This window comes from Nothobranchius furzeri, chromosome 17 (genome assembly GCF_043380555.1).
Source record: "Nothobranchius furzeri strain GRZ-AD chromosome 17, NfurGRZ-RIMD1, whole genome shotgun sequence".
In the NCBI taxonomy this organism is placed as follows: Eukaryota; Metazoa; Chordata; class Actinopteri; order Cyprinodontiformes; family Nothobranchiidae; genus Nothobranchius; species Nothobranchius furzeri.
Genome location: NC_091757.1, coordinates 46,008,356 through 46,034,621, shown reverse-complemented (window position 1 = coordinate 46,034,621; position 26,266 = coordinate 46,008,356). Strand labels below are relative to the sequence as shown.

At 42.0% G+C, this 26,266-nt stretch overlaps 1 protein-coding gene across 3 annotated transcripts in view; it reads right to left on the bottom strand.

Moving 5' to 3' along the window:
• The window catches only part of emid1 (EMI domain containing 1), a 65,264-nt gene that overhangs the window by 21,053 nt on the left and 17,945 nt on the right, over window positions 1-26,266 (bottom strand). For all 3 annotated transcript variants that reach the window (XM_015973062.3, XM_015973061.3, XM_054731750.2), the window contains 5 exons: window positions 2,813-2,902; window positions 2,642-2,703; window positions 2,438-2,570; window positions 1,535-1,579; window positions 1,323-1,430 (listed from right to left, as the gene is read on the bottom strand). In XM_015973062.3, coding sequence (XP_015828548.3) covers window positions 1,323-1,430; window positions 1,535-1,579; window positions 2,438-2,570; window positions 2,642-2,703; window positions 2,813-2,902 — 438 coding nt within the window. The remainder of the gene's footprint in view (window positions 1-1,322; window positions 1,431-1,534; window positions 1,580-2,437; window positions 2,571-2,641; window positions 2,704-2,812; window positions 2,903-26,266) is intronic.

Below are 26,266 nucleotides of genomic sequence, written 5' to 3'. Positions count from 1 at the left end.
CCTCACTGAGATCACCTTCCTCTTTCAATCACATCAACACTCAGCACCTTTCCATTTATGTGCTGATGCAACTCGCAGCTACAGTCCAGTGGCTATCGCATCGTGATGTTATTACAGCTTTGATTTGACATCTATGTGGCCTGTTTTCACTAAACTTCGGCGAGGTATTGCTGCACATCTGACAAGGTTTTGCTTGCTTCTTGGAGATGGTGAGCCATCTGCAGTACAGTGGTTCACATTAGTGTCCCGACTGGCCTTTCAAAGTTTATGTAACATATTAGAGAAAACAGTTTGAGCTTTTCCTGCTCAACGATTCTCCCTGGAGCGTCATTGGGTTTCAGCAGATTTCGATCATAGCATCCCTGTGACAAAATATTTGCAGATATGTGCAACACAAAGTTGACTTTTAGCCCATACTTGAGTCTCTTTTACATGACATCGACCACATTCCAATCTCGTGTTTATCTTACTCATCATATTAGGATAAAATTGCAATAAGAAAAACCATGTGCTGCTTTTGGTTTCTTATGAAGTAATGAGGATAGAAAAACAGTACCACCGCGAGCATATGGAACTCATAAGGAGCTGGGATTTGTAGACGTATGACTCCTGCTTTCTCAGATCGAAGTCACATGGAGCTCCTCAGAAAGTGGGTTTGTAGTTCAGGTTTCGCTCTAAATCTCATCATTACCCGGCGTGGAGAAGAGAAACACTCCCTTCATGATCCAGAGCAGAAGAATAACAGCTGATAGCCAGAGCAGATGTTGTGACACACTTACACTCACCATTTACTTTATTCATCATTGGAATTGCAGCTGATGGTAGATTTACTATTTCCCTCAACAGGTCGTTCATTATTTGCACTTAGAACCAGTGAGCTCTGAGGTTAAGGAGGAGATGTATGATCTGGTTTCTGTTCTGGCTGATGATCACCAACAGCAGCAGCAAAACAATACTTTCAGTTTTTATTTTTATTTTTTAGAAACGTATGATTTAAAATGAAAGCAAATTAAATGCTAATTCCAGTCAGCAGACCTCAAGGACCTCTGGAATGCTGCAGCTTTCACCGGCTGAGGGTCTGCTGGCTGACCGAGAGCTTTAAGTGAAAGACAAACACTCTGGATTTGGACATCGCAGGTCAGATTGCTCTGATTCCTCAACTGCTGTTTGCTCAATAGCACTCAATATAAACACCTCACTCTTACTGACAACATAAGTGGTAAACAGCTGCTGAGCATCTGGCAGGACACAGTCCAGTTCTAACCTCATGGCTGTTGGCCAGCACTGACCTGTGTGTGTTTTTACCTTTAGTCTACTCTTACCTGCCGGTCCCACGAGTCCCTTCGATCCAGGAGCTCCAGATGGACCCCTCGCCCCAGTCTCCCCCGGGGGCCCACTGGGACCTGGCAGCCCTCGAGTCCCTGGCTTTCCTAAGAGGAAAAAAAAATAGTCATGAGTAATCACGAAGCCCTTAACTGGTTTACATCTTAAATGGCTCGACACCAAATGAACGGCGACTACAATTACAACATACCGTCTCTGCCAGGAAGCCCATCTCTCCCGTTTTCACCCTGAGGACCTGACATGAAACGAGAGAGTTGCTTTAATTGAGAGGTTTAAATCTGCGGAAAATGCCACTTGTAGACGAGGTTGTGTAAAATCTAGTCGGGGTGGGGAGCATTTCTGTCCCAGTGAGAGAGTACAAAGGATCCCAACAAATCAACTTTGGGGAAAAATTTTAAATTCCCTTCTAAAATGCAAAATGACTGTATCAATTAAAGAAAAATGAAATTATTTTCATGGTGTCTAAATCAGTCTTTATGAGTCTGAAAACAATATTTTGTCTACAATACTTTTAGATCAAGTTCTCTGCGGGTTTTGAGGGGTGCTACTGAACAAAGATAACATTAAAATGTCTTTTGTGGCTTTGTGTATTTGTGTTGTCTTATGAAAAAACAGGAGGAAGGAAATAGTTTTCATTTTTCTAACCAGTCACAATCATCCTATGACCTTCGTGTCCCAACTACATCACTGCTACACACATTCCTGCAGATGCCACCTCCTTGTTGCCCCTTTCTGCTCCCAGAGTGCCAAAAATATTTGCCCTGACCATGAAAATGTCCATTTCAAAAGAAGTGCCTCAGAAGCATGTGATTTCTGGTCACAGCAGAAGACGACCGTGCCACACCCGTTTCTTACAAATGAACATTTATGCCTATGGAAGTAAACTAAAAGCATCAAATTTATTCAGTTAGTCTGTTAACGGTGGAGCAAAACCTGGTATTGTTTTATATATCAGCTCCTGCTTTAATGAAAAGAATCAAATTTGAAAATAAAGTAATTAGTAAAGAACGATTTTTCTCAAGTATTTAGTAAGAGCAAGACATTAGCCTTCAGTTAATAGAACTAATGATTGGAAGTGTTTTGAATGAGTTACCTGCAGGCCCCTGCTCACCAGGAGCTCCTTGAGAGGGCGACGCCCCCATCAGAAGCGACGCCTCTGGAGCAGTTCCTCCTTTGGTCTGAAGGTGGCGATGCGATATGGAGGCTGGTTCTGTGAGTAGCTGAACCTGAGACATAAAATATGTACAGATGAGATTACGATGAAGGATTTGAGTAGGCCTACGTCAGACGTCGTCACCTTCGCCTCCAGCGAGTTCAGCTTCTCGCTCAACGCTGTGATGCGGCTGCAGTTGAGACAATCTGCAAAACAGAAAATGTGGTTTTTTTTGTAACATGCAGGATTCTAGTATGAGCATGCTTTAAAATGTTTCTTGCATATTCGTGTTTCTAAAACGTTAGCAGGTCTTACTTGAGATTGATTCTCCGGCACGTGCAGTTGGGCGCCGCAGGGTGGAGGGTTTCCGTACTGCCTCTTGAGCTACAAGCTGGTTCCCTCCATCTGTGATGAGAGATAAACAAACAAAAATTGTAAATTTTATTTCCCTCATGAACCAAAATTAGGGCCAACGTGTGGCCTGAACCTGCAGTATTCCAGTTGGCCAGCAGGGGAAAAAAATCCTCTTTTAAACCTTTCATTTACTCATTATTTTAAAAAATTGCTGCGGTTTCTTGTATAAACAAATGGTATCTGACTTGTTCTCTGTGGGGGAAAAAAAGCTCTGGCGCTGTTTCAAGCAGCAAAAGATAGCCAAAACAGCAGAATTTGGCATCAAACTCATTTATTAATTCCTGATAACCAAACGTCTTGCCTCTGATTGGCTAATAAAATTGCGGCTGACTGTGTTTGCTCTGTGCCTTGACGTCTCATCTCCTCTAATAACACAAGCCTGAAGGAGTTCTACCATGTTGTGGAGCTGCTAATGCTAACAGTTAGCTTTTAATAGTAAAGGCTCGCTCTGCTCTCTCCTGGATTCTAAATCAACAACAACCTTCCCCGGAAGTGAGCCAAGATGGGGGAGTCCACGAATGAAAACTTACAGTATGACGCAGATCTGTGTGGCTTTTTCTCACCTGAGTGTTTCCCATCCATTTACTTTCAACGGCTACAGCAGATAAAACGGGTAGAAGAGTAGTTTTTAAGTTCAGCCTGCATGTGAGTAAAGAAACGGTTTCTCAGAACTCACTCTTTAACTTTTGAAACCAGCAAATGTGTTCTTAATGTTTGTAGGTGACGACTAGTTTCACGTTGTAACTGATGACGTATAGTTTTCAGTTCATCACTGAATGAAAAGTTGAATAATTTTTAAAAAGGAAAAACTGTCGCTTAGGTTAACAAGATTCTGCATGTGATTCATGGTTTTGAGTCAGATCCACTGCTCACTTGTATTTTGAGGTATTTAAACACCACAACTGTGACTTTAAGATTGATGTTTACAAACCAGTCTGACAGGATCTTCATCCAGCCTGTGGTTTTCTGTGACAGGCAAGACATAATATTATTTCCACAGTGAATTATGAACACGGTTTGATGTAATCCCATCAATTCCATAGGCAAACAGAAAAGACTGTCAAATGAAAAAGTTGTTAGAGTTTAATCTAAATTATTTGTTGATTGGAAAACAGTTTAGAAAGAGATCTAAACATATCAAGGTTAAACTAAATTTTATATGAAGGTAAATCTAGAATTTAACTGAAAGTTTCAGCAAACGTGCAAATCCAGAGTGTTGTAAAACCGAAGCAGCCTACCAAAATAAAAGCAGGGTGAAACCCTTCAACCACAAGTGAGTTTAGCAGCTTTTTCCTGTAATGTTTTATATATAAAATAAAATGCTTGCGTCTTTTCCAAGCTGCTTAAAGAAAAATGGAGAACATTTCTATTTTATGAAGTTTAAACTTGCAAGGCTGAAGAGAGAGAGAGGCGTGTAAAGACAAACAATAGTTTCCTTGTGAGACGAGAATGGGCAGACTCGACTCGCATTCTGTCTTTCCTTCATTTTATGGAGTGTGGGAGTTTTTGTCCCGAGGTTCTGGATGTTTTGAATGGGCAGACTTTAGTGGAAACGCTAGACTGACTCCTTTGTCTGGGCCCAGCCCTGCTCTGGTTGGCCCAGGTGCTCCTAAAACAAATAGGAGGTTGGGGTTCAGCACCTCATTAGCCACCAGGAAGCATGTCTTTCCCTTCAGTGGCCAGCAGCCACGGCTACGCCAAGTGCTACAGAGAACCAAGCCACAAAATAGCACCTGCAGTGCAGAGCTAAGGCTGCTCTAAAAAGCTCCGCTTCTCTCATCAAACTCTGCTACAATCAGAGGAGGAAGCAGATTATCATGTAGAAATGAAAAGATTTAGGAATTTAGGATGCAACAGCAAAGTGGTGGGGCGGTTACCCAAACAGTGGAAGAAGAGAAGGCAAAGGAGGACCATGAGAGAAAACACACAACACATGGTTTAGGGTAAACTGAGAGCGCTCCAATTATTCCCCTTCCTCTACCCTTTTGTTCGTGATTTCACTGTTTTGGGTTCGCGGCATTTATCAGAGGATTACATGTGTAGGTATTCTTAAACCACCTGAGACTGAAATGTTATGGCAGGAGCTCTGCATGCCCTCTCTCACATGTTTCAATACCAACACAAACTTTGCACAGAGACAAGTGTGTGTGTGTGTGTGTGTGTGTGTGTGTGTGTGTGTGTGTGTGTGTGCGTGCGTGCTAGCACACCCGCTGAGGTTTCCTGCAGAGTTCAGCTCATGCAGACGGCTGCTTTCAATTAGAAAAGGGGGCTCAGGGTAGAATATACATCTCTCTCCCCTCATAACAGCACCTCTTTTCCCTCTAAAGAAGTTTAAAGACCCGCTCACTTGGAGTTGGGCTTTTATGAAGCATTAATCTGCCCCCCCCCCCCCCCCGCACACATTTTTTACAGTTTGTGAGTGAGTGTGTGTGTGTGTTGTGCGTGTGTGTGCAAGCAGAGGAGGACAGGAACAGTCAAAGTGTTATCCATTGCATTTTTAGCCAGTGATAACGTCATTGCACTGGATTCACTCTTTGATCTGAGAGGACTCGCTATCCCAGCCGGGGCCTTAGGAGGGAGTTGATCATTGCATTGGTTTCTAATCAGACCCCCGTACAGAGAGCTCAGGCCAAAGGCTGCACTTTTACCTCCCGCATGGTTTAGTCATTTGTTTACAAACATCTCTGAACAAGCTTCAGTCATCAGAAAGAGAGAAGCAAGATCTGAGTTCAAAATGTTACCTTTTAAGGCTGTAAAAGATGACCACAGGGACGCTGAAGCTAAGTGATCGATGGTATGTGTGTAAAAACCCTGAGATAAAAAAGTTCAAGCGTTGCGTGAAAGTTCACTAAAGACGGAAGACTGGGATTCTAAAATCACACATTATATGTTTACCTAGACCCCCGCCCAGGCAGATCGGGTTTTTATTTACGTTTAACTCAAGTCTTTACAGAATGCGCCCTGCCTTCACTAAAGGATTGTGTGTCTACAGTATTTTGTGCATCGTGTAATTCACTAAGCAAAGAGATTTTTGTGTCTAGTTGTTCACATCTAAACCACGTGTGATTCTAGATTAGAAAATCAGACAAACCGTAGTCGTAGCGGTCTAGTCACGCTCCATTGTAGCTCAATCAAGTGTAGGCTTAACCGATCACAGCGCTCTATGTTTATTGAGGAGATGTTGGGTGGGCTTAGCACCACTACAGCAGAGCGTTTGTTTTTTTAATGGCAGAGCAAAACAACAAAGATGGTGGCGGCTCAGGTCCTAGCGCCGTCCAATTGCATGCAGAGACAGTTTGAAAGACAACCATAGATTTTGGCCCACGGCTGAGCTCTATCCATGGGTCAACACTTGCCAGGTGATGGTTGTTCTGCATTAAGAGGAAAACCTGCACACTTGTTGCTGCAAATGCAGTTTAAAGGGGAACTCGGCACTTTTAGCTTGGTTTTAGCACCCCCCCAGTGTCCGTTTGTAGAACCAAAAACAATCTCCTCGCTGTGCGTTCGTCTTTTTAACAGCTCAATCTAAGAGCAGAAATGTCTCCCCAACCGTCCTTAATATCTGCTGGTGTGATTCATCACTAAATGAAACAAATCCTCTGTGTTCATGATCTAAAACATGCAGGAAACTTGCTGAAAACAGACTGCAGCGCCAGGTATGTCAGCTCCATGCTTTCTGAGTCCTAACAGAATGGCCGACCAGTCTGAAGTTGCAAGTGGAATACTCTGGCCACAGGGAGAAAAGGTATCGCTGCAGACACAGAGACTGCAGATTCAGGACGACCGCAGAGCATGGCCGTCTGCAGAATCAGGCTTCTACTGTTTTTGGAGAAAGTGCCACGTCCTGATTTCATAGCAATCTGATGCCGTCATGCTACACCTCCAGTATCGCCTCTAACCCATTCCCCCCCAATCCTGCACATAGAAAAGTTCAAAAGTTGCCAGCCCTGAGTATTGGACGTGGAGCACGGTTTTTGTTTAACTGTCTGTTTAATAAAACCAGAGTATGTTTCTGCCTACATTTCTAAACAAATCGTGTCCTAACCCAGGGGTAGGCCACACTGGTCTAGAGAGCCACAGTTCTGCATGTTTTCCAGCCATGCATGAAGTAGCAGCTTCTAATTGGCTGAACACACCTGATTCAGGCAATCAATGGCAGGAACAACAAAGATTGTTGGAAAACAAGAAGGACTGCGGCTCTCTAGGACCAGGGTAACTACCCCTGTCCTAACCCAAAGGACCATAAACATCTGTAATTTAGAGGTTGCTTTCTTGAAAGCTTGAATCTCCAGTTGGCCTGAATCCGTGGTCTTCGTGTCTGTAGTCATATACTATTGGCCACAGGGGGGCGATAAAAGCTGGGTGGCCTGTCATTAATCTTGTAAAGGGTAATTTTAGCACATACTGGCTCAAGAAACTGAGTTGCAAAGTATCCCTTTAATTTAAAAAACCTGCACTACTTGCCTCATGCTTCAGTGAGGAAAAAAAAACGTTTCTGCTGGATATTTTTATTTCCCAAAATGAGGTAAAGTATGTCAGGAACGATTCTTCCCTCAGGGACAGAAAACATAAAGTTATAGATTGTAATAATCTTGAATTTAAAAAAAATATATTCAGGAAATAAGAAGATTGTATTCAGGTAAACCTGAACATGATTACTCATGTGGACAGGTGACCTTGTTCTTTATCCATTAAGACATGCAGCTCTTTCTCTGCCTCTTTTTTTTACCAGCCGTGTCCATCTTTTGATTGCTTAGCAAGACAAACTAAATGAGGGCAAAATGCAGCTGAGCGCCTGAACTAACAGGAGCCAGTAGAAGCACAACAAAAACATACTTTACATTGATGGTGACAAAAGGAGCAACTGAAAGGCAAATCTGACTTTTTAATTGATCTATTTTAGACTAATTTTGATCGCAAGTTCAATATGGAGCTCTTAAGAAACCCAAAACGCGTTTCTAAGCAGGTTTTTATGGTTGTAAAAGAAGCTGTCTGCCCACACGTGTAGACCTGAGAGCCCAGACACAGTTTTTCCTTCTCTGCTTTAAAACTCCAGCTGCAATAAAAGAAAAATACTGAAGGTGAGTCCAGCTTTTAACTGTTATATTTCACAGTGAGGCTGTGTAAATATCCAGCTGAGACTAATGTAATAATAAATATGGCTTAAAATCAGCAGCTCTTAGCGGTTTCATTTGTCATTTTCAAAGTTGCACAAAACCTTTAATTGATTTGAGGATTATTAAAGAATGTGAGCCAAAAAAAGAGCCAAGCATTGACATGAGTAGAGTTTTAAGCCAACAAGAGACTCATTTATAGCAAGTGTGAACAAGGTCAGAGGGGGAAGCTCTTCATCTGAACAGTCTATACTCAGGAGAACACATCAGTATCGGTTTGAATTTCATAAAACCATCAGTAATGTCCATAAATGACGCTGCAGTTTTATCACAGCAGCATTTATTAATGGTCTAAAAATTCTCCTCAATTATCTGACTGCAGCTGCACCTCTCTGTGAACTGCAGGCGTGGCAATCAATCATTTCCTCTTATTAGAAATCAACAAACCTAATGTAAACAGCTCTGTTAATCCTGGTGACTTTTAATCACACACCTCGCTCTGCGACGCTCCCAGATCATTTTCCACGCAGCGTTCTCAGCAGAAAGTTGGACCTTAACTATCTTTTTGAATTCTCAGGTGAAGCCTGCGAGACAAGCTGGAACAGCACGGCTCTTTCTCAAGTTAGACTGTATCGTCTCAAGGTCTGAGCTTTTTATTGGAGAGAACAGTCTGCCAGCAGTTGCAAACAAAAGAAGACTATGGGATCACACACACACACACACACACACACACACACACACACACACACACACACACACACACACACACACACACACACACACACACACACACACACACACACACACACACACACACACACACACACACAGTGCAGACAGCAGAAACAGCAGAGTGTGAAGTCCTGATCCATCTCTGTCTGCTCAATTAGCTGAGCTCAGCGCTGCGGCGTCATTAGTGACCAGGTGCTGACAGCCAGAAGGAAGACGCGTTTATCTCTGTCTCTGCACTACTCAGACCTAAAGCTGCTGCTGCTGCTGCTGCCTTCAGATAAACACACAGTCCCTTCACAGGGAACTCTGGACTATATACAAATCGAGCTGGTGGTGAATCAGTAGGACTGCTGAATAATCGCTTTTCTTTTTGCCTTTTTTGCAAATTTTAAAATAAACACAGACTAATCGAAATCTTGTGTGACCTTATTACTGTTTCATTCTGCCTTCCTCGGATTTCTTGACAATCTCTTGACATTTTTATGTACGGAGAACAGAAATAATAAGTATACAACCTAATAAAACTTTTGTTTTACCTGTTTATCATCAAATAAAATAACCAAAAATGGATATATTTTCAACAATCTAGCTGCATTTCTATTAACATTTACAAAATATAGAACCTATTTGTCTTCAATAAAAATTTGGCCTCAAACACCCTTGTTGTTGTATAAATCAGTAAAATCTCATGAACTCATTTCGAGAGTTTTTCATTATTTTGCTTAAGATTATTTCCAATCCTACCTATTACAGATTTAGAATAACTTTTCTGCTTTTATTTTGAAAATCTTGAATGAAAAGAAGATAAACAGTTAAAAAAGCAGCACTACTTTTTAAAAACTGGAATTTTACACTTAAAAACTGCACAATGTTTTTATTAAGCTTAATATACAATTAACTGGACTATTAACTATAGATTTCGGTGAATAAACTAATTGTGTGAATCTAAAACTGCAGACTGCCAGTCAATTTGGTACATTTTTATATATAATCATACATTTGCAGCCTGTTTTTCATACTGATTTAACACTTAATCTGACGAGGTCAGCTAGAGCAGAATCCACACTTTGTGTCGTTTTCCAGTATTTTAACACTCAGCTGTGTTATTTCAGAGGTGGGGGGGTGGTTGGTTTAATTAGCACTGATAAACACTTAATTATTCATCCGATTCTTCAAATTTGGCAGGAGCTACACACCTGTTGAGTATTAACATGCAACAACAATGTTGACCAGTCTCAGTCCACTCAGAAAAAATAAATAAATAAACGCATCTGAACTCCAGAGTTTTCTGTAGGTTTCCAGGGTCTGCGGTTTCTTTTATTGTGTGTTTCTCTTAAATGTTCAGGCAGACGTGGTCATTTGGAGCCACAGCTCTGCCTGTTCACCTGCAGGCTGAGCAGGTTCAGCTCTGAGTAAAGGTGAGAGGAAAGTTGGTTTGCTTTAACAAATGGTCAGGTAATTAATCCCAGAGGAGCCAGAATGAATCCAAACTTGCACTGAAGCATCCAGCCCACTACATCTGCGTTTTTAAGTCTGATAGAGGTGTTGCAAAGACCTGCAGCAAATGAAAACATGCTGAAGCCTTTAAGGACCCTGAGGTGAGACTATGCAGGGTCAGAGTTCTCGCCTGCATGCACAACACATCTCACCTCATCAGTCAGCAATGAGACGGAAGACTAAACACTGCAGGGCTGTAGGCTCTACAGCACCCAGACATTCCCCAAGACAAACCTCCATCAGTCCAGCATCAACCTTTAGTCTATAATAACTTCTCTCATTAGATGTAAAATGCCTTTTGTCATTTAGCAGTTGGTTAATTTACTTTAGCGAGAAAATTTACTAATTATTTGATCTTATTTGCAGATTGATTAGGTTTTAAGATGCAAATTGTTCAGCTGAATTCATCAGATGTGTGTTTAATAAGTTATGCTTAATTAATACCATTCCCAATTTTTATTGCTGTAATTTGGCTTGACTGGAGTTGTTTGAAATGCCTTTGAGATATCATGAGCAGCTAACCTGCTGTTGATTTTCACCAGCAGTATTTTCTCACTGATGGCCTTCAGTTTGTGTTCTCACTCCTTTCAGCGCTTCCAGCCCATCCAGATGTGTTCACACACACAGCCTCTAATCTCCCACAGGAAAGAGGAGGGTCTGCTGCCTCTTCCTCCCACATCTCTGGTGAGTTTACCTCACCGTCCCTCTCAATCACTCTCCCCATATTTCTGACCCTGCCGATGTCAGACAGGCATCTCGGTGTGTAATTACAGGGCGGAGGGGTGATCGGGGTTTGCTGACAGAGGTGTTTGTCTGCAGGAGACCTGGTCACTCTAGGCACCGACAGCTGTGAGGTGCAGCTCTCTGACCAGGAGTCTGGAGAGTTTTATCATGGGAAACCTGCAGCGATCTGCCCCACAGACAGCGAGCAGGCACTCAAACCTGGAAGGCCTTTCCAGATAGTAATTACTGGAAAATTTACCTTTGTTTCAAAATCACTCACCACCATCACCTCTAATTACTAATCGGAGACCTCCTCTGCTGTTTGTGAACTCTGGTGAGTTGATCATCTTTATCCTAGTTTTAGCATTTATTTACCTTTGTTTCAAAATCACTCACCACCATCACCTCTAATTACTAATCGGAGACCTCCTCTGCTGTTTGTGAACTCTGGTGAGTTGATCATCTTTATCCTAGTTATAGCATTTATTGGCAGCCTCTGTGAAAAATTTAGTGAGAATAGAAAGAGCTAGGACAGGAATAAAAAACCTCTGGTGTTTACATAGGTTTGAGAAAGATCTAATGTGAGCATATTTAAAAATAAACATCTCTGATATGATGTTTTATCATTGACAGATTACAAAAAAAATCCTTTGGTTGCACACTTCAAAACAGAAATGATTGTCTTTGTGTCGTTAAAGCAAACAGCTCTGCTGTTTGTGTAAAGCGACTAAAATTAGTGGTGGGTGCTGTCAAAGTGCAGCATAGCTATGCGGTCGGGATAAACTGAACAACAAATCCAGCCAGGAGTCGTCAAACCTGCAACCAGTTTGAAAGCAGCAGGCTGAAGATTTTCTATTTAATCCAGAATGAGGAAATAACTCTGAGTCTCCTGCAGGATTAAGCCACCAAATATTATCTTCACTGTGCAAAGTTCCCATTGGACATTTTATTCAGAGATGCACAGCCTCCTTAGAGTATGCTTTCTAGGGTCACCGGGACAAAACAAGTTAAAGAAAAAGGGCAGAGTTGCTAAAATCAGCCGCGCGCACACACACACACACACACACACACACACACACACACACACACACACACACACACACACACACACACACACACACACACACACGGTGGTGTTTCATGTTGGCAGGGAGGGAACCATCTTGTCTGTGACCTCCTCCAATAAAGCACAACACAGTGGTAATTAAAGTTCACTCAGCACAGAAAAAAAACAGTAAACAAACACACACGCATGTATGCGTGCACACACACACACACACACACACACACACACACACACACACACACACACACACACACACACACACACACACACACACACACACACACACACACACACACACACACACACACACACACACACACACACACACACACACATTGTATTGGACATCCTTTAGAGGTCTTTTCTTTTCCTAATGCATTCATGAGTCCATTAACCCTCATCTGAACACAACCCTCATGACCCTTAATACAGAAAGGAGAGGATGGGTAAAAATGTCCAGGCTCTAATTAAATCTGACTGCACAAGATTTACGTTTCACAAATGATCAGGCACAACTGTTTTCTCTTTAGCTGTCTGTTTTATGGCCCAATGACGTTTTTTTTCTGCCTGTGTTTTTGTTTGAGTTTCGAGCTCAGCTGTACTTTCTATTTACTTTTGCCACTCTGCGAGTTGCTGATCTGCTGAGGCCTTCTGTCGGGATTTCATTCAATTTTATTGATTTAGCAACACAGTCGGGTTTTACTTTCTTTTTTCTCCCTTTTTGCAATTCGGCTTCATCGCTTTGTTTACTTAATTTCTTAATTATATTTCGCTATGCAACAGATAGCTCCAAAACATCTGGTTTGATGCTGTTCCCTTAAATCAGAAACATCTGGTGTTACTGTGTGATGCTTTTCTTGATCCCAACTGAGCTGTACTCTGATAATCCAGATCTCTAGATTGTTTCTGGATTATTTTTTAGCTTTGTAGTATACCGATTACATATGAGAAATTATCTGGTCTAGGAAAAAATAAATAATTTTATTTAAAGGTGTATTATGCAAGAATGATGTAAGAATGACACACTGTGGTCAAAATTGATTACTGCAGCCCATGTTCTAAACAAAACAAACATTGCTGGTAATTGAAAAAGCAGCTTGAGACATTTTTAGGGCCGACTATTTGTATTTAATTCACCGTTAGCTCAATGTTAGCTCAATGTTAGCCTCTAGTCTTCTTTACCTGATATTAGAGTAAAACAAGGAATAACTTCTGGGTCGCCCCTGTTTACTGCTGGCTGGTGTCGAATTACAAATTCCGGCACAGACTCGGCATATTGTAAACAAAGATTACTCTTTGGCCTTTTTAACCCTCCGACTGTCTTTATGGGTGACCCCGCGAGAAAAGTTGACCATTGAGCAGGATTGATGGTTTATCCCTTGAGGTCTACTTGGCAGGCGTGAGGTGGTGCTCACTCCTCACCCCTGCCACAAGCCAACGGTGAATAGTCATCTCTAAAATGGCGTCAGCTCCCGGTGAGTGAAAATTTATTGTCGCCAGTTTTTTTTCAATAAAGTTTAGCAATAAAATTGACTATGTTAAGCATTTAAGGTATTGTACATGCAATTATTCAGGTATACCACATGGACCTAAGGGATTTACCATCAACCCTGCTCAATGGTCAACTTTCCTTGCGGGGTCACACCCATTGGGACAATGGGAGGGTTAAAGAGAGGAAACCTGGCTTTTTCCATTAATAATACGCAGGGCATAATCTGGGGCTGTTGAGATTTGGGTCGCAGCCTTTTTAGCCCCAGAAAAGGTGATGCAGGCATAAAACTCACACCAGCAGCTCAGAGTACATGTTTGATTATGTGGTGTCCATTCCACTTAGATAGCTGGGCATAGAACTTTTGGCAAGGCACAATTGGCTCTGCAATAATCATCTGGTAAGCTTGCACAAGCAACAACCTCTGTCAATGAGCATGTTGCTACAGTGCTGGGATGTGTTAACTGCAAAAATGGCAAAAGAAACAATGAAATTGGCTGCTAATACTTCGACTGCTCACTGAGCACATCGACCATCACATCAACCTGGTTTACAGACTTGAAGCTGGTCGGTTGTGACATTGCTTTAAACTCCACATTTCATCTTCTGAGGGACACGAACCACAGAGCTGAACATTTACTGAACGAGTGCCAGTATGAGGATAACTAGCAGCTAGGAATAGTGCAGGACTTGCAGCAGTGAGCGAAGATGTTAAGATGACACACAAAGAAAGTTCCAGAGGCTTTTAAATGTCCAAACAATCGGCTGAAAAGACTAAACAATAAAAAAGATGGATGACTGACCAACGGCTAGAATAACAGCAGGACATAAGTGGCGTTTACACACTGCTGCTCTGGGCAAAAACATCCTGTTAAATTCCTGGCAGGCACACCTTTAACTCTGACCCTGTTAATTACCAAACAGAAGTTGACACGCGTTCCAGCTCTCTGACACATCTGCTGTCGAGCAGAAAGTAGGCCAGTCGGCTGGGCTGGTGGGTGAGTGTTCGGTACAGTTGATTGGTCTAAAATCTTGTATGTTGTGGCATTATGTTGAAAGTAAATCTCATTTGTGATTGAGACAAAAACTAAGAGCTTTACTAAACTATACTGTCCTTTTAGTAGTTATTTCAATACTTAAACTGTTGAGTCTTTGCAGGAGAATCCAGCTGCACCAGATGAAGACAGCTCCTGTGTGATGTTGACTACAGCGGGCCATTTGTTTGTTTGTTTAGGCTTCTTCTTCTCAGCTTTATTTGTTTTCCACTTTCTTCACTATAACTGATCATTTCCCTGTCAGTTTCCTTTGAGGCTCTTCTTTATCCTTAAATGCTAACGTGGAGGTATTTAGTTAAGCCATGCAGGAATGTATCTTGATAGTAATATTACAGCAAAGGCGGATTCTGAATGAGTATCACTCCTTTGTGCGACAGATTGTGATGTCATGACCACATGTGGAACATCCGCCCGGCCTTGGCGGGAAAGAATGTTGAAAATGAAGGTAAACACAGGTAGACTGTGTTACTTTTTAAAACTGCATTAGCTGAGACGACAAACTGGTGCGATGCAGAGCTCCAGGAGCTCTTGGCCTTAGGAGCTGAAGCACAGATCACAGGAAGTTTACTGGGACAGTGAAGGACAGCTGCGCTTTGTAGCTGTTCATGAAAACAACTTAAGTAATTGAATCAATACATTTGCAGGGGGTCTCTAGTAGGAATGAATGCCTTGTAAGTTGTACTCATGGGAAAAAAAGCCCTGGTGCATCATTCCCAGGAACTAGAAGTGAGCCACATCACAGCTGAGCTTCAGACAGCAGGTACGGGAGTTTTATTTCCTGATATTTGGACATCTCGCCTCAGATTGGATAACAGCAACATGAATCTACCACTGACTTGCAGCAAGGATGTTTCTTCTCCACACACAAGCCTGGAGGAGTTTCTGGCGTGTGATGGTGTTGCTGATGCTAACTGTTAGCTTAAACTAGCCGAGACATTCTATGCTGATTCCCAGACGTTAAAACAACAACAGCCTTCCCTGTTGCAAGTCAAGATGGGTGAGTACATGAATGTTAATTCACAGTGTGATGTAGATCTGCTTTCTATCAGAAGCTAATTCAGGAGGTGGGTGAAACATAATTTAAAACATAGTTTCCAGTCAGCCACACCTGGAGCGCCCAAGCTAGAAGGATGTCCGCAAAACCACGTGGACCGCACCTTCTTTATACCACCGATGCGCAATTTTTAGTGAAAAACGCCAGATCACGCCACAGGCTGACCACTAATGAATGACCAAATGCTCCCTGATGCTGCCTTTGCTTTGTGGCAAATTAGCATCACTGTTTAATGAAAGAGGCTTTATCAGAGTATTTCCTTGTCAGTGGCTAATGTAGGAAATAGGGGTAGAAGACTATTTTTATGTTCAGACTGCATGTTAAACTCAGAGGGTCATATTTCAAAAATAACAAGTAAATAACGGTTTCACTGAGAACTTGGTCTTTAATTAAAATAAGTTGTATATATTCAATTATCACAAAAAACTTTTACTGCTCATGCGAGTAAAGAGATATCCTGTTAGCATGAATACAGAATATAAACTGATTTTTGTCGAGAGGAGGGTTTTGCATTGTGACATTAGGAGCCATAAAAAGCGCCCGATGGAGGATAGATTCCTGCATAAATGCAAAGCAGACAAGGACGTCTGGCTGACGATAAACAAAGCTGTGCATCAAACCTGTTTCATGTTGAATAACCTGGAGTTTAAAGCTCAACAGCGGCATCTCCAAATCCCTGATCCTGTTTACTCAGGAGTAAAGAATGGCAGAAAAATAAACCAAAAGCACAGAATTATCACTATAAATACTCCAGGTAGGAGAGTAAAACAACTCCTCACTACGGGATCAAATGAAATCCACCAACTGGTGATCAAAAACAGCCACACATGTGAAAGTTCTGAAAGTGGCGGCAGAGAGCCAGGATCAACATCCAGACCTCCACGCTCCAGGATTGATGGTTCCTCACCATTTTTACCGTCAGCATGATACCAAACATGAGCATTGCTCTACATATCGTTGCTCACTTCAGTTTTGAACACACACACACACACACACACACACACACACACACACACACACACACACACACACACACACACACACACACACACACACACACACACACACACACACACACACACACACACACACACACACACACGAGGGGCAGAAACTGACCACAAAACTGCCCACTTGTGACTCATGCTTGAATAACACACTCATCCACCTGATACTCCCGAGTTCAGACGCTTGCTGTGCTGACAGACGGAGCCTCCACACTCACTATTCCTCACAGACAATCCTGCTGGAGCACAAACTGAAACTGTAATTAAAGACAGCAGACTTCAGCTCCTCTCATTCAAGGAGCAGAACAAGAAAATGTGTTGAGGGGAGTGGTGCTGGGATCTAACCAGATGTGGATTTGCTGCCGCTGCAGATGTTTGTAAAACAGTTGGAGAATCCATTCAGTCAGGAATTGATTAGAAATCAACCTCAAGCATAACTGGAACTCAGCTGAATCTTATTGCTCCAGTCCTGATATATATATAGCTTTTACAATGAGCTTTTGTAGAAAAAAAAAACATATTTTGTTCATTTCTTTAAGCATTTATTGGATTTATATTGTGATGGTCTGAATGTTTTATTTAAATAAATAAGTAATCAATTTAAAAAAAGGGAAAATTGTTTTATTTGAATTAATTAATCCATTTTGAATCTAACTAATGAAAATGGCTTTCAGCTACGGTTTGGAGAATCATTTTAATTAACGTACCACCTGACCTGATTTCATTTCAGAATCTGCAAAGACTGAGATTGAGATCTGAATGCTGCAGATTTTACATACATGTGTAGACGAACATGACAAGTCTAAATACCGAGTGAGTAAATGAGTGCGTGAAGCTGAGCGCCTCTGGGTTTAATCCCCGGGTGAATGGTGCACTGTATGCCAAGCATTCCTCTGTGTCTTTCTTTGGCTTTCTGGGGATTAGACCCCACTTACTTCTAGGGGCCGCGGGGCGGGATCAAAGTCGTCTGAGCTTTTTGGGTCCGGGGAGCGGGAGTGGCTGTGGAAAGTCGAGCTTGAGCTAAGGTAGTCTCGCACAGAGGCACGCGGGAACGTGACACCGCCACTGAGATGCGAGACATCAATGCAGGTCACACACACACCTGGTGGGGGTCAAACCTGTGTTAATCCAGCATAGCGCTAACTGGCTCTATGCTGACTGATCGTCAGCCTGCAGGAGGTCACATCCAAACCTCGGTGTGTGTTTACACTTACACAGATCTAAGATTCTGTTCACGGTTTATGATTTCTACAGCCTTTTCAGTGAAAAGGTAAATGAACTGTAATGACCCAAAAGTTTGATCCATGTTAATCAACACAAAACAAGTTGAGGAAGTCTTTTTTTAGCAACGTTTGAAGCATTTTAAATTAGCTAAACATCCCAAAGCAGCAAAGTCTCAAAAAGATACAAGAGCAGGAGTTAAAAAGGCTAAGCAGCGAGACCCTAGAGGCACACGGATGATAAACTGCCTTTATCCTCAAATATGCTAAACGATTGGTAGGGATTTAGTGGGTCTGTGCATGTGTAGTACTCTGGGACTAAATGCAAAGAGGAGACTAATTACGGTACAGCCCGTTTTAAAGCTAATCTGGGTTACAGCCAGAGCTATCAGCAGCATCTAAATCCTGATGACAAACAGCAACAAACGGCATGTTTTAGTAACTCCCCTCGGGAGAAAAAAGAATAGAAAATGACCTTCAAAGGATTTCAGCACCAAGCAGATAAGAATAATCACCGCCGAAGTTAACTGCGCGTTTTATCTTCATGTTTTGTCTCTGCTTTCAGTTCCGTCAGTAAAAATGGATGATCGTGACCTATGAAGGCCTTTTGTTCACCTCCTCTTACAGGTGTCTTCTTCTATCTGCACTCACACATCACAAAGCTCTAACATGTGGTTCTGTCTGCTTCCTTTTGACAGATGGAAATAAAATGGGCCCTCATGCACTCGAGAGGGGGTGGCTACAGTCTGTTTGTGTTTTGCACCATTGGAGATGAGAGTGCATGCTATGTGTGGTCCTCAGAGAGAGTGGATGAGATAATTCAATTCAATTCAATTCAATTCAAGTTTATTTATATAGCGCCAAATCACGACAAGAGTCGTCTCAAGGCACTTCACATAATTCCAATTCACAGTTCATTAAGCCAATCAGAAATAATGTTTCCTATATAAGGAATCCAGCAAATTGCATCAAGTCACTGACAAGTGTCAGTGACTATACAGCAATCCTCATACTAAGCAAGCATGCAGCGACAGTAGAGAGGAAAACTCCCTTTTAACAGGAAGAAACCTCCAGAGAATCCTGGCTCAGTATAAGCAGCCATCCTCCACGACTCACTGGGGATCGAGAAGACAGAGCAGACACACACACACACACACACACACACACACACACACACACACACACACACACACACACACACACACACACACACACACACACACACACACACAGACAAGTAATGTGTCTATAGTTATATTGTGATGTCTTAGTAAATATTGTATTTGGTGAAAGATAAACTTTATTGTATTTATCCAAGTGGATCTATAATTAAACGGGATAAGCTAGTATTAGCACATCAAAAGTCAATGAAAACAAAAAGTTATTATCAGGAGAGAGAGAATGTATTAGTGGTTAGCAGCAGTGTGCTAGTCGATAAAGAGGGTCATCTAGAAATAAGATCAGCCACAGTTGATGATTTAAAATTTGTGTTATAAGGAATAAAATATACCAGAACTTTGTTTGATTGAGGCTATTTTGTGCTTGAAAGACAGATTTTTTGACTGCAGAATGAGTCCGTTGAAGAGCAGATGAACGGATTTGTGCTTTTGAAGTTCTGCATCAGTGTTCGTTTACGTCCCACTCCTTGCGTCTTGGTGCCAGGTTTAGAGTCAGGCTGTTGTGACGTCCATCTGAGGTTTGTGCTGTAGACACTTAAACCTCCCATTTTCCTGTGCCACAAATCACAGAGACAGAAAAATGAAAAAAAAAAAAGCTATTGGAAGAATAATACAAGACCTAAAGATGAGAGAGGACAAGAAACAGGGGGAGGAAGACAAAATGTTTTCCTCATGATGTTTTCACTCGCCTTCATCCTCCACCTTTCCTCTGACTCTGCAGGATGGAGGTTTTATCTGTTCAACGCCACATGGCCACAGACAGAGCCGGCTGTGTGAAGACTTGCACACAAAGATGAAAGCTCACACATGCAGAGGAGAAGCTGCAGAGCCCAAGAGTGGAGGCAGATTACAAGAACAGAGAAGAGGTGAAACCCCGGATCAAAATCAAGCAGAACCATCCCCGCCTTCAGCAGTGCAAGAAACCACAGACCAAACCAGAGGCAAACAATGCCCGGCCATCAATCATGTCTTATCCTGTCAGCTTATAAAACAGACTGTGTGATCGCTGTTTCAAGTCAACGGGGGTCAGGTGACCCCGCGGGGCTCCAGCAGGGGCTGACGTGGAGGATGCAGCTCTTATCTTAGGACTGTGTTACAAAGGAACACAAGTTCTCCTCCAGACTCCTCCCTGCTGGTAATTTTTTTTTCTCCACAGCCGACCCGAGCTCCTTCAGATTTATACTGAGAGAAACTGCTGAAGAGGAAACTTCAAGGCAAGCAGCACAGCTGAGGCTTAAAGTGGTCCGAGAACAACATCTTAAACAAATGGAAACTTTTTTTGAGCCTCTAAAAAGTAAATTTGTTGGGGTTCACAATGGTCAAGGAGCCCTGAATAATGGCCAAATACAACTCCATAATAAAGCCCTACCACGAAAAGACTGGTTGTCCCCGCCCACTCGGCCAAGACGTGAATATTAAATGAGATGCGTGATGATTTGCATGGAACCTCGTAGGCTGGAAATTCAGCCATGGTGCAGCGCCACGCCTGAGCCTTTGTAGGGGTTTCACTGAGCTCAGGCTAGAATGAATAGTAGCTCAAGCTAGCATTAGTAGTTCAGACTAGCATTAGTAGCTTGGGCTAGCATTAGCATTAGCTTTTGACAAATGATTTAGTGAAAATTAGAGAGAAAAGTAGCAAACGTGCCAAATTCCAGCATCAAACACGTCTGAATATGGATGTTGACTAGGGTGACCATACAGTATGTTCTCTTTTCCCCAGACATGTCCACTTTTCACTCTCTTTCCAGGGCGTCTGGGGGGTTTCTGATATTGATCTAAATGTCCGCTTTTTCATCCAGAAGCAGGGTTTGAATTATATCTTACACATTCAGCTAGAGCCAGAATAAAGATCCACTTTCCACCTATATTACATTATTTATGGACTCTCAGCGTAGCGCAGATTCTTTTGAGGGGAAAGCACAGAAAGCGACAGAGTGCTGATTGTTGATGCGCTCCAAGCAGCTACTGTACATCCGGTGCACATTCTCAAAGTGGCACAACCAAAAATTATAATTAACACACGGTCGCTCGTGTCTGTTCATACTCTCTGGTACTCTTTTAATCGTGCCTGACACACTCCGCTACTGCGGAGCTCATCACCTGTGCTGCGGTGATTTCACCTCACCGACACAGCCTCGAAACGCGCACTCTGCTTTGCAGTCAGGAGATCCCTTTGATCTGCTTAGTTCAAAAGTATCTGATGAAAAAGTAAGAAGCTGGGTAGCAGTTTTTCTGGAGAGTCTAGAAGAGACGCAGAAAGATCAGAGACAGACAGGACAGGAAAATAGTCAAATAAAAACAAGAAAACAAAGCAAAGTGCTTGAAAAGTACACTGTAGGTAGATTTATCTCCACTACACGCTTTTATCTGTATGAAGCAATACATTATACGCATGTAATATTTGTACATTTGACACAATTCAGATCACCCATCAAAACTCAGTCACACACCCAGGGCCGTTTCAAGGCATTTTGGGGGCCAAGGTGAACATAGAGCGCCGAAACAACACATTCTTAATAACCTGTGCAGAAGTAGCTTTACCGTTGCTGTAGTAAAATGCAAGGTATAATCATTTCTTATTAATATAATGTTGTTGCAGCACTAAAACAGCAGAAAAATTTGATTTGGCAATAAACGTGCAAAACATTTACATTTGAATAGTTTGAGCCATTTGGTTGGCAGAATCTGATGTTAATTTTAGCGCTAACACCAGGAAAAAATTGGTCCCAACATGGTTTGTGTGGCATTGCCATAGTGTGACATCATTGGTGGGCACAGATCCCCTGTCCTCCTTTTTGGAAATGGAAATAGGGTCATTAGGGATGTAAGAAAATATCCACATGTCAATGTATCACAATATTTTTTCCTGTGATAATATCTTTGGTGTGTTCTTACTGTGTTTAGTTTCTAATTCCAGTTTTGGTTCTTTTTAAAACAGGAAATGTTTTTCTTTACCTTGCTAACGTTTCGTTTGCCGACTGCAAAACATCCTCAGAGCTGACGCTGATGGTGGCATCACTTCCTACTCCGTTTATCCACGGGCAGCAGAGGACGTTGTCGCCCTGCTCTATGCCTCTTTGCTTGCTTGCTTGCGCTCTCTCTCTCTCTCTCTCTCTCTCTCTCTCTCTCTCTCTCTCTCTCTCTCTCTCTCTCTCTCTCTCTCTCTCTCTCTCTCTCTCTCTCTCTCTCTCTCTCTCTCTCTCTCTCTCTCTCTCTCTCTCTCTCTCTCTCTCTCTCTCTCTCTCTCTCTCTCTCTCTCTCTCTCTCTCTCTCTCTCTCTCTCCCTCTCTCTCTCTCTCTCTCTCTCCCTCCCTCCCTCCCTCCCTGGGGCATTTTGCCTCGTGCACTATGCCACAGGTATAACTGTTCGACTTGTCTGCTCATCGTCTCCTTCTCTCTTCACTATAGGAAATGGGTTATTTATAAACATATTGATAAAATCCATGACAAAGGCATAAGAAAGCAGTGGCGTCTATAAAAAAAAACTCGTGGGGTGTTCTGTGGTATAAATCACACGCAGGTGAGACCTCCTGCGGTGTAAATCATCAGAGCTGTCCCAACTGTAGCGGCAGAGGGAACGTGCCAAGTCACAAAAACTCCAGAGAATAACCCTCCTTCATCAGGAGCTGAACACTCGGACACATTCACACTGAGAAAAAACATCTGGCCCACCTCGACTAAATGTGTGTCCCATGTGAGTGTGTGCAGCGTCTTTCTGAAGCGAGTATGTAGTCCAAGCTTGATGTATGGACTGTTCCTGTCCTCCCCTCTTTGTCGCTGATATCTGGCACTGTGAGCTGGGATCAGACTGGATCTAATGGGTTTGTCCCACTGCTCTAATCTATGGTTTATACAACAGATACAAGCAGTTCTCCCCTCAGTACACAGAATAAAAAATAGTAGCTGCTAAAGACTTTTTAAACGAGTTTCAAATGGTTACAAAGTTTATTTATGAGATCTAAATAAAAGACCTGAGGAGGAATTAGTGGTGACTTTATGAACTGTGTCTGTTTTATCTATAAACCTGTAAAAATTATACGTTTCAATTTAGGGCAAAGAGGCCTTTAAAACCCATTACACACCCATTTAAATGAATCTATAAACAAGACCACTGTTAGGGTGGATTTCTGAAGGACTTCCCGACTCCACACAAGTGGAAAATGAATGTCACTTTGAACTCTCTGAGCTCTCAGGTCCTCCTCTCCGTTTCTGCCCAGTTTTAAGAGTTCCACGTCAGACGGTAATGGTTATCATAATTCACGTTAAAGAAAAAAATCACACACAGCCAAGTGGGCCTCAAAGCAGATTGTGTTGTGGTAATCTTCAGTGGTAGTTTCTCTTTTTATGGACTGATGAAGTCATACAGTCTAAACTGTCTGACAGCTTTAATACAGTCAACAGATATTACACTCAGTGGTCATGTTGCACAGTCAGGATAAAAGTTTAACCACAGGAATGATGAAATCTTTTTATTGAAGGATCAATGCAAGGGTCCAGTGTTAAAATAGCCAAACTTGCCAAAGCCTAAGACCAGTAGCCTGGCAATCCATCCTATATGTGTAAATATATAGTCTGGCCACCGCCCATAGACACAGCTTAGTCGTAGGGTCTATCTACGCTACCTTTTCAAACTTTCTCTGCACGCATTTAGACAGTTTTAGGACCAATCAGAGCAATGAACAAAGGTGACTAATTCATAGCAACAGAAATCAGGCAATGATGCAGTCGGCCATAGAAGATGAAGAAGTGTCTTTGTTGTAGGATCGATCCCGGCTCCTGCCAAACAATTCTGTTGTTGTCTCTTTGTGCAAAACACTTCACCCACATTGCCTGCTTCCAAAGACCAGATACAAAAGTCGAGGTGATCGTCCTTCTAGGCTGTTGCACCCCGACTATGGAATGATCTTCCTTTATCCTTACGTAGGATTGGCAGTCTGGACACTTTAAAAAAACAAACAGCTAAAGACCCTTTTACATAAATCTTTTGTATTCTTATTTTTAACTTAAATTTGTAATCATCTTTTATTATTTTCTGATGCTAATCTATTTCTGTTTTGAGATTATGTTTTATTTTGTTTTGATCTATGTGAAGCACTTTGGGATTCTATGTCTGTGATAAGGGCTACATAAATAAAAATGTACTTACTTTACTATACAAGTGTGGGTCATTTATAATTCATCAAATCTCAAAGATCAATCGGAGAAACAAACGTAAGAACTTTTACGTACTTTCACTGCATCTTACCAGCAAAGCCATTGAATGCATCCTTTCTGTGAAATAAAGAACTTGGGTACATCTACTGCATCCACTCACATCTCAAAGAAAAGCCCAAGTCTAACTTATCCAAAGTTGATGTCAAAGCCGTTTCAAACAAGCACTGTTCTGAGCTGCTGCAATCTATGTTGTTTTGGCTCCAATGCAGTTCTGCCATCTGCGCAAAGAAAACTGGCGTCATTTTTGCTTTAGAAATGGGGGGGGGGGGTATCTTTACAGTATGCTCTAATGGGAAACAGGCTTCAACACAAACGGTTGTTTTCCGCTTGGTCCTAGAGCTCAACCAGTGTCATTTTAATATGGTGTAATATTGTTTTTGGATGGTAAAATGCGCAGGGGTCAAAACTTGACTTTGGAAAAAGTGGGGGGAACACCCCCCCCCCCCCCCCCAAAAAAAAAAAAATTACGTCCATGCTGGCGCCAATGTCGTTCTACAGAGAGCGCTGCGATTGAGACCAATCCACACTTAGCTGAGGCTACAAAGGCACATAGGGCAACCTGCAAAGCAAAATCTTTTGCTATGTTTTGTCTAGATTTCTAGGCTAGAGGACCAACCCTTTTGATCCACTTTCAGTCCTAAACTACTCATGGGATTATGGAATTGTCTCTAAAATGAAGGTCAAGGTCAAGGTAACTATATTAATACCCGCAGGTAAATTTGATTTGCCATGTGACACGAGAATTAGCGCCCAGGTTACACACACAGTCACAAAAACACACACATCAATAAAAAGTATAAAAACAATACATGAATAAAAATAAAATAAAATGGCAACGCCAGACTCATTTCTTACTGAGAATCGTTACTGCCTCAGGAATAAAGCTACTTTTATACCTCTTGGTCCTGCACTTTGGCACAATAATTCTCCGTCCAGATGGCAGGAGAGTAAACTGGGTATGCAGTGGGTGGCCCATGTCCTTAACAATAGCTTTAGCAATTCTCTCTACCTGCCCACTGTACAGTTGTGCCACACTTTTCACTTGTTTTACAAGCAGACGACCCAACCACTTTACTATCCTGTTCAGCGTTTCCTTTTGTTTAAGATTGGCCTGGCCAAACCATGAGGCTAAGGAAAAGGATAAAACAATAAATAACAATAAAACATGGACATTATAGTCCTATCCACATGCAATGAGGCCATTTTTCTAAGGCAGTACAAATGCTGCTGGCCTTTCTTACCCACAGCATCACAGTTTTCTTCAAAATTCAGCTCCCTATCAATAATTGTCCCCCGATATTTATATGATTTCACTTGCTCGATAGTTTGACCTTTGATTATGGAAAGATCATGCTGTTGTTGTGGCTTCCTTCTAAAATCGATTATCATATCTTTTGTTTTAATTACATTAAGTTGTAGATATGATTCATCACACCAAGAGATAAAATCATCAAGAACAGGTCCATGGCTGCATTCCCCTTCTCTCAGGAGACTTACTACTACCGAATCATCAGCATATTTAATAATTGTCCTTCTCTCATATTTGAAGGAAACAGATTTAACTACATCACCAGCTGGTTATGTTAGTTGAACTTAAGGAAACAGTGACTGTGACACCTGTGCACCCACCCGTCTTTCAACATCAGCAGCTTTCATCAACAGCATCCCTACAAAAAGTCACCATTATTCAAACATCAGTCATGTTGTTGATGAAATCCATCTACGCTCCATCTGTTTCACATCCCTCTCTGGCGAATCCTTCAGGCCTGGTTGCTTTCTGCTACCCTTTTGTACTTAAACTTCCTGAAAAGTTTCAACAAACTCAGCTGCTCGATTGGAACTGACAAAAAAAAAAGTGAAAGAACTGACATTATTTGGGGCTACAGTTTCTGCACTGTCAGGTGCAGCTAGAGGAAAAGAATTCCATCTTGGCAAAAAGTTGCTCTGATGGATGAACGATCAAGGGCTGTGTTTGTAATTCATCTCCCAGCATGCACTCTTCCTTC